The following is a 13344-nucleotide window of genomic DNA, read 5'->3' as shown; positions in this document are numbered from 1 at the left end:
GAAAAACCACGAGGTCTGTCCTAGTTATAAAAATTCACTGTAAGTTGATGATTACAGAGACCCGTTGCCCCAAATGTGAGAAAGAGTTCCAAAGCCCTGTAAATTACAACGACAATTTTGAATGAAATTGTTGCAAGGAGTGAGAGGTGACTGATAGCAATCGGTGACGGCTGACAAGTGGCGGTCAATGGTGTTCGGCGGTGGTCGACTGCGGTCGACGGTGGCCAATAGGAGTCGATAGTGTTTAACGACGGTTGATTGTGGTTGGCGGGGGGGGGGAAGACAGTCAGCGGTATTTGACGGCAGTCGATTGCGGTCGGTGGTGGTCGACGGCGGTCAACGTGATCGACGACAACATAAGTGATGTTGGACTTTGCTCATTCTGAAAGCTTAAAGCTGTTTCACAAGCCTCAAACTTCCTCCTCTCTCATGAGAGAGATGATACTCTATTTATAGAGTTCTGAGTGCAATTAATGCAGAAATATGATCCACTCGATCGGAAGGCTTATAGGGCTTTCCTCATTCAGACGATGTTTGTTGGACATTGCAGTGCCTTAATGAAATCAGAATTAAACGAACTTGGGCTCATTGGATTTATCTTGTCGAGACGCTTGATTTGACTATGAACTCGCCAGATTTGACAGCATTTTGATCTTTCAAATATTCTCTAAAGACTTCCAAATGTGGTTTAATGAATTGATCTGAGCTTGATTTGATTCAGATTAGACTAATTTTTGTATCAATGAGTCTGCTTCGTTGAGTCAGTCAGTATGAGTCTATGACTGTAAGTTTGCTGAAATCCGAGTTATAGTTGAATATTTTTTTATCAAACTGAATGTTTCTTACTTAAAATATTATCTTGATATTTGCGTCATGTCTTGCGATTCGTGTTTGATGAAAGAATTTATTGATGGCGTATAAAAAAAATCATATTATGAAAATCTATTTTACAAATAATTATTTTATTATCAACTCTTTAATATGCAAGAAATGAAACTTATTTTTATACATTTAGTTATTACTATTATGATATACTTGATATATAATAAAAGTAAAAAAAAATTAAAGAGGCGTTTAGTCACATACCACACAGTTCTTATTTATTTACACATCTAGCATCTAAACTTTCATATTTACATGCATATCACTGAAATCTTTGCTTGATAAAATATTATAAATTTTTTTAAAGGTTAAATACACCTTCTCATGTTTAACACGATGTTATAAAACTAAATATCAAAATTTTGATGTTGGACATGTAAATACATAATTATCTGATAGGCATGTAACATAACTATATGATATGTATGCTTGTAAATAAATGCCAATCATACCAAATTTTAAATAAAATATTTTTCCTACATAAATTTAAAATTTACATTTCAATCGTCTAAAAATCGAGCGCATTTTCTGTCTGGACACCTGACGTACCTCTATGTGCGGTGTAGGTTATTTTTGTGTTATTTTCAGGTTATTTTTGGGTTATTTTCCATAATCTCGAAATAATCTAGAAATAACCCAAAAATATTGGGTTATTTCTGGGTTATTTCGGGATTATCGAAAATAACCCAGAAATAACCTGAAAATAATTCAGAAATACATTGCACCGCACGTAGAGCTACGTCAGGAGTCCGCATAGAAAAATTTTTGCTAAAAATCACCCAAAATTTTAAATATAACTGAATAAGATTTAAGATTTAGGGTTTAAATATAATTAGAAACAAACTTTTGGGTGGATAAAAATGTAAAATTTTAAATTTAAGTCAACCAAAAAATTAGATTTTAGATTTTAGGGGGGATTATTATGCAAAAACCCCTAATTACATAAAACAAAACAAAATAAAAGAAAAGCTCCAAATCCACTCTCACCACAAACCCCAATGAAAACCCTTATCCCCGCCATCCCTTCTGCCCCACAACCTCTTCTCCCCTCTTCGCAGCCACCGCCGCCGTCCCCCTTATCGCCGATCATCTCCCGCCGCCTAGCCCTCAACCTCACCCTCTCACTTTCTTTTCCCTCCCTCCCCTTCCCTCCCCTCTCCTCCGCTCTCCTTTCCCCATGCCCTTCCTCCGCCACCATAACCTCCGAATCCTTCCTCGACATCTCCATCGCCGGCACTCCCGCAGGTCGCATCACCATCGGCCTCTTCGCCGACGCCTTTCCCGCTGCCGCGGCCCGATTCGCCGCTCTCGCGTCCGGCTCCCGTGGCCTCAGCTTCCGCCGGAAAGAGTTCGTCAAGATTACCCCCACTTTCATTCAACTCGCCGGCGTCCAATCCTTCGGCATCGATGCAGATCTTGTCGCCGAGTGGGCGGCGGAGGCGGATCGGTGCGCGGGGTTGAGGAGCACGGCGGGAACGGTGGGGATTGTGGTGAGGAATCCGGCGATATCTGCTCCGGCTATGCGAATCGTGGCGAGGAATGGGAGGATTGAGGTGGTGGAGGAGGAGGAGGGGGAGGTGGGGACTAACGGGACTGAGATTATGATCGCGACGAGGGAGTCGCCGGAGATGGATGAGAGGGCGGTTACCGTCGGGAGGGTGGTTGAGGGGATGGAGGTGGTGGAAAAGATCGCCGGCGTTAGCAAGGTTAGAGATAACGCCGGATCGCCCTACTTCAGGTTTTTGAAACTCCTTTGTGTTTTTCTATATCGTTTAAAAAAAGATATTTTTTGCATATCAACCCTCCAAAACATTCAATATAATATTTCAAACACTCAAACTTTAAGGGTCCGTTTAGGACAGCTTGTAATGAGGCCCGCAGGCCGGCCGCAGGAGTTGACCTGCGACATGCTTTTAGTGTAAAAACTCAAACCCAGTTTCAAATAGACTAACAAAACGCGCGAACTAAATGACACACTTTGAAGGTTTATTTGGGAGGTTTTTTTAATTAATTAATTGTTTAAGTGATGAGAACAGGATGGCGAAGCTGATCGGAGATAAGAGGGCGGTGGTGGCAGAGAGAGGGTTCAATCGTCCGTTTGTGAAGGTGGTGGTGACCGACTCGGGCTTACTCAAGGATTAATTAGTTTTTTTTTTCTATTTTTTTTCTTTATTCAAAAGAATTTTCTTTTCACGTCATTATATATGTATACTTGGGAAAGTTGACTCAAATTGAATGTAGGGGACTATACCCCTAACCACTATCCCACGTTTAAATAAGTCTTTATAAAATTACATTCAATACAGTACAACACCTTTTTGCAGTGTATTAGTGAAAAGATTACCATATGGAAGTACAGTACAACACCTATAAAATTACATTCAGTACAGTACAACACCTATTTGCAGTGTATTAGTGAAAAGATTACCATATGGAAGTCAGACGATGTCATAAATAAGGATTGACGTATGCACCCTCATTTAATGATTTTTTTTTTATTTGACTTGTTCACCCCGAGCTAGTGTGACCACTTTGATGGGTGGGCTCAACACAACCATTTAGACATGTGGGTTTAGCTCGACCACTTTGAAAGGTGGCTTAAGCTGTACCACTTTTAGTATATGGGTTTGACTCGGCCACTTCGGCAAGTGGGCTGAGCTCGACCACTTCAGCATATGAGCTTAGCTCGACCAATTCGGCAGGTGAGCCTACCCTAAGAATGACACTAGCTTTAGGTGTGAGTTATATAAATTCATAATTTCCCTATTTATAATTCTAACCTTCACTTCAATTTTTTTACATACATACCATCTTGCCTATGGTTGTCATTTAAATTGGTAGTTTTTTTTTTATTTTTTTTTTTATGTGAGCTCAAATTAAATTGTAAAATTTAGGTAATAATACGTAAATACATAAAAATTAAGTGGTATGTAATTTTTTATGTGAGCTCAAATTAAAATGTAAAATTTAGGTGATAATACGTAAATACATAAAAATTAAGTGGTATGTATGTAAATTTCTAACCTTCACTTCAATTAAACGACGCCTTTCCCTCCGACCCGGCCCGTTATTCAACCCGATAACTAATTTCTTTAACGCCGTTAGCCGCCGCCTCCCGCCCGCCAAGCAGAGCTTGTCCGGCAGGCATCCTTTAACGGAATATTCCGTAAATAATTTATTCTTCCCTAAATACTTTTTTCTTTTTGTCCAAATTACATTTCCGACAAGTGTTGGTGGCCACGCCTTAAAAGCGTCGTTTCGGATAATTACAGTCCGATGCAAATCTGGATTTGTTGTGTAAATGTGAAAAGACGATAATACCATTCGAATTAAATTATTATTTTATTTAATAAATTTTATTTTTTAATGCGTATGTAGTTATTGATTGAAATTATTGATGGATATTTTTTCATTCTATCGTAAGATATTATTTCTTTTTTTAGTTGAAATTTGAGGTAATGCAGGTGGAATATGAGAAATTGGATCTCAACAGAGGATAATGTGCGGCGATTGATGGCGAAATATAACAATTTTGATTGTCACAACTTCCACAACCCTCTGCCTTCGGCTAACCCTGGTCAACTCCTTCGAGCAAATCTGGTCATCACCCTGGCCAGATCCGAAAGCCGCCTCCGTCCATCATCGACCGTCACCTACATCTTGGGGTGAAACACCATGCGAAGCGTCCATTGACACCGCATAATCACATAGCAACATACAAAACAATGCATAATCCTCAATGTCGTGTTAACTCCAAAGAGAGTGCATTAGAGCTCTGAGAGTCATTTATTGCTATGATCCCTCTCTACAAGTATAATACAAGACGACGAGTTCTTCCGCGCATCGACGTTGTAACTCGAGAAATTGTATCTCTTTTCTGCCTATGAGATGAAAATGAACTTTACATATATTTACTTAAGCGTGATCTCTTTTCTGCCTATGAGATCACGCTTAATATTTTTTATATGAAAATTTTTAATATTTTTTTAATTATTTTCTTTCATTTGAATGCGTGTTATTTTCACTTTCAATATTAAGATATGTTATTTTTAAATATATTAGAAAAAAAAAAACAAAATACCATTTCACATGTAAAACAAGAGGAGGCACACGTTAACTTCCCATGGTCCTCGGAGCACCACAACTCAAAAATTCACCGAAAAGGGGGCAATTTCGTCTTCTGCATAAATGATAACTCCCGCTATCTCTGGTTTGTTACTCGATCCGACCGACAAAAATAAAAATAAAAAAAAATCTCAGAAAAAGATACGAAATTTATTCAGAAGGAAGCCGTGTTCGATTTCTCCGCACCTCAAAACCGCTCCTTTCAATCGATTCCTTCATATCTGCTCCTCTCAATCGGTTCAGGTAATCTTCAGCTTTCCGATCCGCGGAATTTCGAAGGTTTTCGCGTTTCTTCTGCCCCAAATTCCTTCACTTTGAGTACCCGTTAGGGTTTCTATGAAGGAGGAGGGTTTGTGATGTTTACACCGCAGAGGAAGGGCTGGGCCGGGCCGGGCTTGCAGGAGAACGGCTCGGCGTTGCGGACGAACCCTAGGGGTTCGTTAGGGTTGGTTCTTGGTAGGGGAAAGGGTGTGGTTGGTGCGGCGGAGGATACTCCAGTGCCGCCGCCTAAGGGGTTATTGGGGGAGAAAGATGGAGAACGGAAAGGTATGGGTGTTGATGGCAGTGGTTCTGAGGACTGGAAGAGGTTTAGGGAGTCCGGGCTTTTGGATGAGAAGGTGCAGCTGAGGAAGGACAAAGAAGTGCTCGCAGAGAGGGTTTCTGCACTGGAGATTGAGGTGAGTGATCAAAGTTGTTGTTTTGTTGTTTATGTTGTTCTTTTTAGATTTAGACTGGGAGTGTATCTGCTACTGTAAAGCTGGGAATTTTGATTTGCTCTTGTTCTGTAGTTAGAATGTAGGATTGTAAAACCCTTTGGTGAATATATCAACAAGTTGATTGTCTATTAGAATATGAGGAGTACCGATCAAATCAATCTATCTTTTTTTTTTATTTTTTCTTATGAAGTGTTTATTTTCCCTCATGTGTTTGGTTTGATCATGTTATACTAATTGTTTTCGCCATGATATATCCTCATAGATCATTTATGTTCAATCATTAGTTCTTTTTAGCAGCAAAAGTTTACTAAGTTCTTTGATTGTTTCTCTAAATTTAGATTCCACACTTTTTTTCTACATCACTTCTTCTTAGTTCATGTAATACATTTTCATATGAGCAATTGCAATAACTTGAAGTTGATTATTATGCCCTTGTGGTTTCGGAGTTCTATGTGTTTTTTTTTTAAATAGAGAATCCCCTTCTCCGTGTTTGATTTGAAATACCCGAGAACTCGATAAGTAGCTTGAAGGTTCATATGTTTGATTTATGCATGAACTGACTTATGAGGTTCACTGCAAATGCAATAGCATGAAAAACATGAGATGGGTTGATTAGTTTTTCAACAAATCATTGATATTGTCATTTGTAATAAAGTCATATTTATTTCTTTTAATATATTCATAACATATTTTTGTTTTGAGATAAATATCATTTTGTTTAACTCATTTACTTGTATGTTCAAGAAGTATTTAAGCTTGCTGAGTTCTTTGATTTCAGATTTTGGATTGAGCCATCACTTTTAATAATTATATCATCACCGACATAATGAGAATAGCCGCTTTCCTTTCAGTCGTGTGTTTTATAAAGAGTGCATTGTTTCTACCGGCATAGTTTTAGTTTGCATTTCTAGATTTGTGATGCAGAGCTGTTGAATATTGGTAAAGGATCTATTGAGACTTTCCATATCTCTATCCAGAAATATAATTGTTTACATTATATTATTGCACAGTACAAGCTAGCAGATAAAGATATTAGGATGCAAATCATATTCTTTCTTGCAATTAGAGTAAATGTTTGTTTGTGATAGAATTGGGTATATTTTTGTGCTGCTAGAATGGCTTTATATTTCAATGTACAAACACATTTACATCTTATAGCCTTTTTACCTTTGGTAAATCATTCATCTTCAAAGTTTTTTTTTTTTTTGGTTGGTGGCATTCAAATCTTCTCCCATGGCCTTTTTCCAATTCTCACTTCTTAATGCTGCAAATAGCATCTGTGGAACTTTTATTTGCTGCAATAATGAGAAAATGACTTTTGGGAAGGATGTGTTTTCGATCTTTATTGTGAGCACAAATTTTCATGCATAATTGTGAAGTAGCTGGTGAGTTTTTGAAGTTGTGCTCTGTATTTTTCAACCTTCAAGTTTTACCTTTTCAACTTTGGTATCTTTAATGCTAATTTTGCTTATTATTTCCACAATGATATGTTCTCATTTGATGCCTTGGCATTTTTACAAAATTTTCCCTTGTTATATATGCACATTGTTTTTTGTAATTTTAGTTATTTATTCAATTTTTGTGCAGCGCGATGAATGCTTATACAACATGGGCCTGCTTCTTATCGAAAAGAACGAGTGGTCTTCACAAATGGAAGAACTGAGACAAGCATCAGCAGAAGCACATGAAACTTTGAAGAGAGAACAGACAGCACACATCATTGCCTTGTCTGAGTTGGAGAAACGTGAAGAAAATTTGAAAAAAGCTCTGGAGGTCGAGAAGCAATGTGTGATAGATGTATGGAAGAATTTCTTGTTAAATTCAAGCTGTTAAGATGTATAATGATTCTTTTTTTTTTTTTTTTTTGTTTTTTCTTGGGGATTAATCTCTTTTTGTGATCTGTGCAGCTAGAAAAAGCATTGCGTGAGATTCGAGCTGAAATTTCCGAGGCTAAGTTTACATCCGAGAATAAATTAGCTGAGGCGCGTGCGCTCGAGGCCAACCTAGAAGAGAAACAATTACAGATTGATTCGAAATGGCATGCTGCGGATGCGAGGCTTGCGGAAGCAAATCGGAAGAATTCCGAAATTGATCGAAAATTAGAGGATCTTGAGGATCAAGAACACAAAGTGCAACGAGAACTTTCTTCTTTACATGCTGAGTATGCATTTTACTTTGTCACTTCTTGTGCAAACTCTTTTTGAAGTAATTTTATGGCATGCATTTCGTAAATATCAATTTATAAATGCATGTAGGCGGAAAGTGCTCGAAAATGATTACTCTAAACAACGCGAGCATTTACTGGAATGGGAGAAGGAGCTGCAGGAAAAACAAAGAAGGCTTCTTGAGGAACAAAGACTTATTAATGAGAGGGAGGAGAGGGCAAATGATCTGGATATGATTCTGAAGAAGAAGGAAGTAGAGGTTGAAGATGCAAAAAAAAAGATTGATGTCATTGACAGTGCTCTTAAAACTCAAGAGGATGATTATAAAGTAAGATTAAGTGCTCTGACTGTTAGAGAGAAGGTTAGATTTTGTAAAAATCATATTTTGCAGGAATTATTTGTTTTATAGTATGTCATGCATGCTGATGGATATGTTCTTCCACCATTTTTTGATGCAGGATGTCGAGATTAAGAGTTTAAATATGGAGAAGAAAGGAAAGGATCTATTGGAAATAGAAGAAAAACTCAATGCCAGAGAAAGAGTAAGCCCTTTCCCTTGAAGCAGAAGATTTGGGTTGAATGCATACATGCTTAGCTTGATTACTTTTTAGGGACATTTACATACATCCACAATTTTTATGTTTTACATATCTAACAATTAACATTCATACTTACATACATTCCACTCAAATCTTTGAACTTCACTTCAAAATCATCACCGTTACCATTTTTTTAAAGTGACAGACAGCTTTTCATGCATAGATTTATGACAACAAGATGTTGTAAGTGTAAATGTCGAACTTTGAGTGCTAATTATGTAAAAATATAAGAATTGTGTGTTACTCATGTAAATTTGTCTTTTTGATTTTGTTGCTTTCGCTTACTTTTGGTTCTTCATAACATAACTTTAGAACTCTTTGATTTCTTTACTTCCAATCTAATTTTCTATCTAATGAACAGGACGAGATTCAAAAGCTTTTGGATGAGCACAATGCAGTCTTAGACGCCAAGAAACAAGACTTCGAGTTAGAGATGGCTAAGAAAAGAAGATCTTTTAATGAAGAGGTAGAAAACTATATGGATATATTGGGCAAAGATGGAAATATAATCAAATCCAAAGAGGAACAGCTCCTCCAAAAAGAAGAGGCCTTGGAGATCAAAGCCGGCGAAATTAAAAGCAAAGAAGAGGATCTAAATGCAAAATCTAAAGCTTTGAAGAAGCGGGAGGACTCCCTGAAAACCAATGAGAAACTTTTGCAAGAACAAAGGAAGAAGCTACTCGAGGATTCCAATGAGATAGAAACATGTAGAGCTAAACTTCATAACGAGAAGTTAGCTATTGAAGCCGAGGTCCAAAAAGTCATCTTTCAGAACGAAAATCTCAAACTAACTCAGGAAGAACGGGAACATCATCTCAAGCTCCAAACCGAGTTGATGTTCGAAAAGGATCAGTATCAGATGATGATGGAATCACTCGAAAAGCAAAAGGAGGCGTTGAGAGAGGAAAGGGAGAAGTTTGAGAGAGAGTGGGAGGCACTAGACGAGAAAAGGGTGGCATTAGAAGCAGGCTCGAAACAACTACGGGCTGAGAGAGAGAAGTTTGAGAAATGGAGACATGACGAAGAGGAGAGACTGAAACACAAAAACTTGGAGGCCCTAGCTGCTGTGCAGCGGGAGCTCGAAGATCTGAGATTGCAGAAAGAAACATTCGAGAAGTTGATGGCGCAGGAGCGTTCTGGTGCCCGTGCTAATATCGACAGCGAAAGGGCTGATATGTTTCGTGAGTTTGAACTGTTTAAGCATCGGCTTGAGATGAGCGAGCAGAGGAAGCAGGATGATACGGAGAAGAAGTTTCAAGAGAAGAAGAATGAGTTTGAGATGTGGAGGGAAACGGAACTGAGTCGACTCAACTCTTCAAACGAGTCGAATGATTTAGAACGGAGGAGGTTGGAGATGCAACAAAATCAATTAATGAGGGAAAAAGAGGAGTTTTCAGAGCAAAGACGAAAATTAGAGGCAGATCGATGTGAAATTCAGAAGGATATAGAGACTCTTATAAGGTTAAGTAAGAATCTGAAAGATCAGCGGGAAGAATTCGCGAGGGAGAGAGACTTGTTTCTCACTGCAGCCGAGCAATGCAAGACTTGCCACAACTGCGGTGTTCCGATTAATAAATTCAACCTTCAGCCATTAGGAGCTACCTATGATTCTGAAGATGTTCTTTTGCCAAGCCTCACAGATGGCTTTTTAGAAGAGCATGTAAAAGGCCCAGTTGCAGGATCGGCTGATTCGGGTAGCAATGTAAAACGCTGGTTTCAAAGATGTGCTAATCTTTTCAAGGTTTCCCCAAAAAATAATAATTTTTCTCCCGCTGAAGATCAGACCGAAACTTCGTTCGTTCAACGACTTGATGGGGCTGCTTCCGAGAATGCTGATTACGAATCCCCACCTTCTGGCTCTTTTGAAGATCAGATAGTTCATGTAGACAGTGGAGATGTGGTGACAGGAGAACTCCACGGAGTAGATGATGCAGAAGCTTCATTTGATGGAGCCAATGGTTCCATGGATATCCCAAAGATCGACTCAGATAATGGCTCACAGAAGACTCCGATTGTTACGGATGACAGGAATAATGAATTGGAAGGATCTTCGATAAATGTGGAGAATGATTTACATCCGGAACCTTCCGAGCAGGGGCAGCGACGTCGGCCCGGCAGGAGAGCGAAATCTAAGGCCATCCACAGAACCCGCTCTGTGAAGTCCGTTGTTGAAGATGCAAAGGCCATTCTTGGAGATGTTTATGAAACAATGGTCGATGACGAACGGAGTAGCGATGCTAAAGTTTCCGAAAACATTCCAAACGAGAACTTTGATGCTTCTGGAAAAGCTGATCAAGCACCAATCCGTAGAGGGAGGAAAAGGCGTTCGGAAGAAATGGAACCCGAGGGCAACAAACCTCTTTCTACTCGGGGACGGCCTAAAAAGCAGCAGACTTCTTCGCGGCCAATGACCCCTGGAGAGAAGCGCTACAATCTGCGACGGTCTACCGTGTAAGCATCAAATATTCTTTGATAAGCTTTTCAGGCTTTTTTGAGTTGATCTTGATTGGCATCTATATCCATAATGAAGGGATGGAATGATTCTTATAGTTTTATAATTATCCCTTGTAACAATACGTTGGTCAAAAAACCACTGAATCATTATGCTTATTGTAATTATTTAAGCACTTTCTCTTGTAGGTTTGTCAATCATGAGGCAAAAAGAACTTTGACATGGAGCACTATTACTTGATACTTTTTTGGAAGATTTACATATATATCACTGAATTTTTACGTAATTACATATCTAGCAGCTAATCTTCAATTTGTACATACATGCGACCTTTGCCTATGCATGAAACAGTGTATTTTACTTCTTACAAGTTAAGAATGCTGGTATTTTGATGTGATATGAAAGATTCAGGCAGTATATTTGTCAAAAAGTAATTTTTCGGTTAGATATGTAAATAAATAAGATTTCATTACCATATTTTAGTTGGATTTACTATTTTTTTTTTTCCAGTGCAAATACTGCTGAGAGCCTTAAACTGTTACAAGAAAGCAATATTGTGGAGGATGGACAACCAGTTAGCAATAAGGTGGAGATTGACCAACCAGAAAGCAGTATTGAGGGTGGTAAATCAGTAAGAAATAAGTTCGAGGGCGGTCAACCTGGAAGCAATAAGGTGGAAAGTAGTCAACTAGTAAGCAATGAAGTGGAGGGTGGCGGTCATGGCGGTGGTGCTGCGGAAGGAAACTCGTTCCATGATCCGCAGCCGTCTCGTTCCTTCGATAACCCTGAAAATGTTCTGCATGAGTCTGCTGTTCCAAATGCTGTGGAAGTTCCGTCTGAAAAGAATTCTCAGGTATGGAATAATTATCTTTTGGCCTTGTTTTTTAGGAAGATTTACACGCATACCACTCAATTCCAACGCCTAAATTTCAATTTTTACGTGCATTACATTTTAGCTATGCATGAAAAGGTGTATTTCACTTGTTCAAAGTTGAAATGGTGGCATTTTTTATGTCATATGGATGATTTGGGTAGTATAAATGCATTTTTTAGGTGTTATATATGCAAATACATTGGAGTTGTGTGTTATGTATGTAAATGCCCCCATTTTAAAATGCCCACCTTTCCGAAGTTTTCTGATGTTATTATCGATTATCTCGTTTTTGGGAAATTTACATGCCAAGCACACAATTCTTATGTATTTACACATCTCACGCCTAAACTTTTATATACACACGCTTAGCATTTTAATGCTTTAAATTTATGCATGAAAAGATGTATTTTTTTTTTAAAAAAAAGTGATAATAATGCTATTTATGATGTATGTGATGTTAAAAATTAGAATGGCCATGTGTGTAAATATGAAAGTTTAGGTGGGAGATATGTAAATACATTTGAATAGTGCGTTATGTAAATGCCCCTTCTTTTTTTGAAGATTGTGCAGTACATTGTCGTTCTGTGGTGGAAATTTATTTCTATGATTGACGAATTTAACTACGTAAAGTTGTAATATTTCTGCATGATGTACAGATGCTTGTTTCAAAGTAGTTCCTTTCCTTTTAAGAAAGGGGAACTTCACATACATACCACACAATTCTTATGGATTTACATATCTAACACCTAAACATTCATATTTACAAACATACCAGTTAAATCTTTAACATCATGAAAAATATCACCATCACTACATTTTTAAAAATGAAATACCCATTTTCATGCATAGGTTTATGACAGCAAGGTTTTATAAGTGTAATAATCAAATTTTGGGTGTTAAATATGCAAATACTTAAGAAATGTGTGGTATGCATGTAAATTTCCCTATAAAAATGCCAAATTTGTATAGCAATGAAGAATGTACTAATAATACTAGAGTCAATAGAATAAAGGACATATGGACGTTCCTCCACAATAGAGAAAGTTTCACATTCACAACATACATAGGAATTGAGTGGGTATATATGTACATCTTACATTAGAAAAATGGAAAATTGTTCATTCTTTTCATATTTTTCATCACCAACTTGTGAGGCTTGAATGCAGCTTTCATTAGAACTTGTAACTCTTAATTTCCCAACCATATTTTTTATTTCAGCGTTGGAATCAAAATTAAATCATCTGTCCATATTTACCATTACCCCCCCTACCTTCTGACATAATTACACTTGTGTTATCAGAACAAAAGCCATGAAGTCAATGACAGCGGCATCATCGTCAAGTCAGTCAAGTTCATCGAGTGCATTCAAGACGAGAATGAGGCCAGTGGAGATGACAACATCATCGTCAAATCGACCGAGTTCGTCCAGCGGATCCCCGAAGATGGGGATGAAGCTGATGGCGATAACGATGTTTTCATCAAGTCAACCGAGTCTGGCGAGCGGATTGCTGAAGATGGCGACGAAGATGAA

The 13344-nt window shown here is 38.1% G+C and overlaps 2 protein-coding genes across 4 annotated transcripts; both read left to right on the top strand.

The window, feature by feature from the left end:
• Positions 1-1834: 1834 nt before the first annotated feature.
• Positions 1835-4769, top strand: LOC110019294 (peptidyl-prolyl cis-trans isomerase CYP26-2, chloroplastic). 3 transcript variants are annotated; one of them, XM_020716915.1, is made up of 3 exons: positions 1836-2620; positions 2907-2988; positions 4347-4463. In XM_020716915.1, exons 1-3 carry the CDS (start codon positions 1881-1883, stop codon positions 4380-4382), a joined length of 858 nt encoding a protein of 285 aa, XP_020572574.1. In that variant the 5' UTR covers positions 1836-1880; the 3' UTR covers positions 4383-4463. The 3 variants fall into 3 exon arrangements, with proteins under 3 accessions (XP_020572573.1, XP_020572574.1, XP_020572575.1); XM_020716914.1 differs by lacking the exon at positions 2907-2988 and having other exon boundaries at positions 1835-2620; positions 4347-4769; XM_020716916.1 differs by lacking the exon at positions 4347-4463 and having other exon boundaries at positions 1839-2620; positions 2919-3188.
• Positions 4770-4919: 150 nt separating this feature from the next.
• LOC110019220 (protein CROWDED NUCLEI 1) lies at positions 4920-13339 on the top strand (the record flags this gene model as incomplete). The annotated part of the gene is given in 8 exon segments (XM_020716803.1): positions 4920-5684; positions 7311-7520; positions 7631-7884; positions 7979-8249; positions 8347-8430; positions 8849-10938; positions 11450-11792; positions 13114-13339. Coding segments are annotated over 8 exon segments (3799 nt in total), but the record flags the coding sequence as incomplete, so codon positions are not given.
• Positions 13340-13344: the final 5 nt, after the last annotated feature.

The sequence above is a fragment of the Phalaenopsis equestris genome, unplaced genomic scaffold, assembly GCF_001263595.1.
Source record: "Phalaenopsis equestris unplaced genomic scaffold, ASM126359v1 Scaffold000054, whole genome shotgun sequence".
NCBI lineage: Eukaryota > Viridiplantae > Streptophyta > Magnoliopsida > Asparagales > Orchidaceae > Phalaenopsis > Phalaenopsis equestris.
The sequence above is the reverse complement of the archived record's forward strand: the minus strand, read 5'-3'. Positions and strand labels throughout refer to the sequence as shown.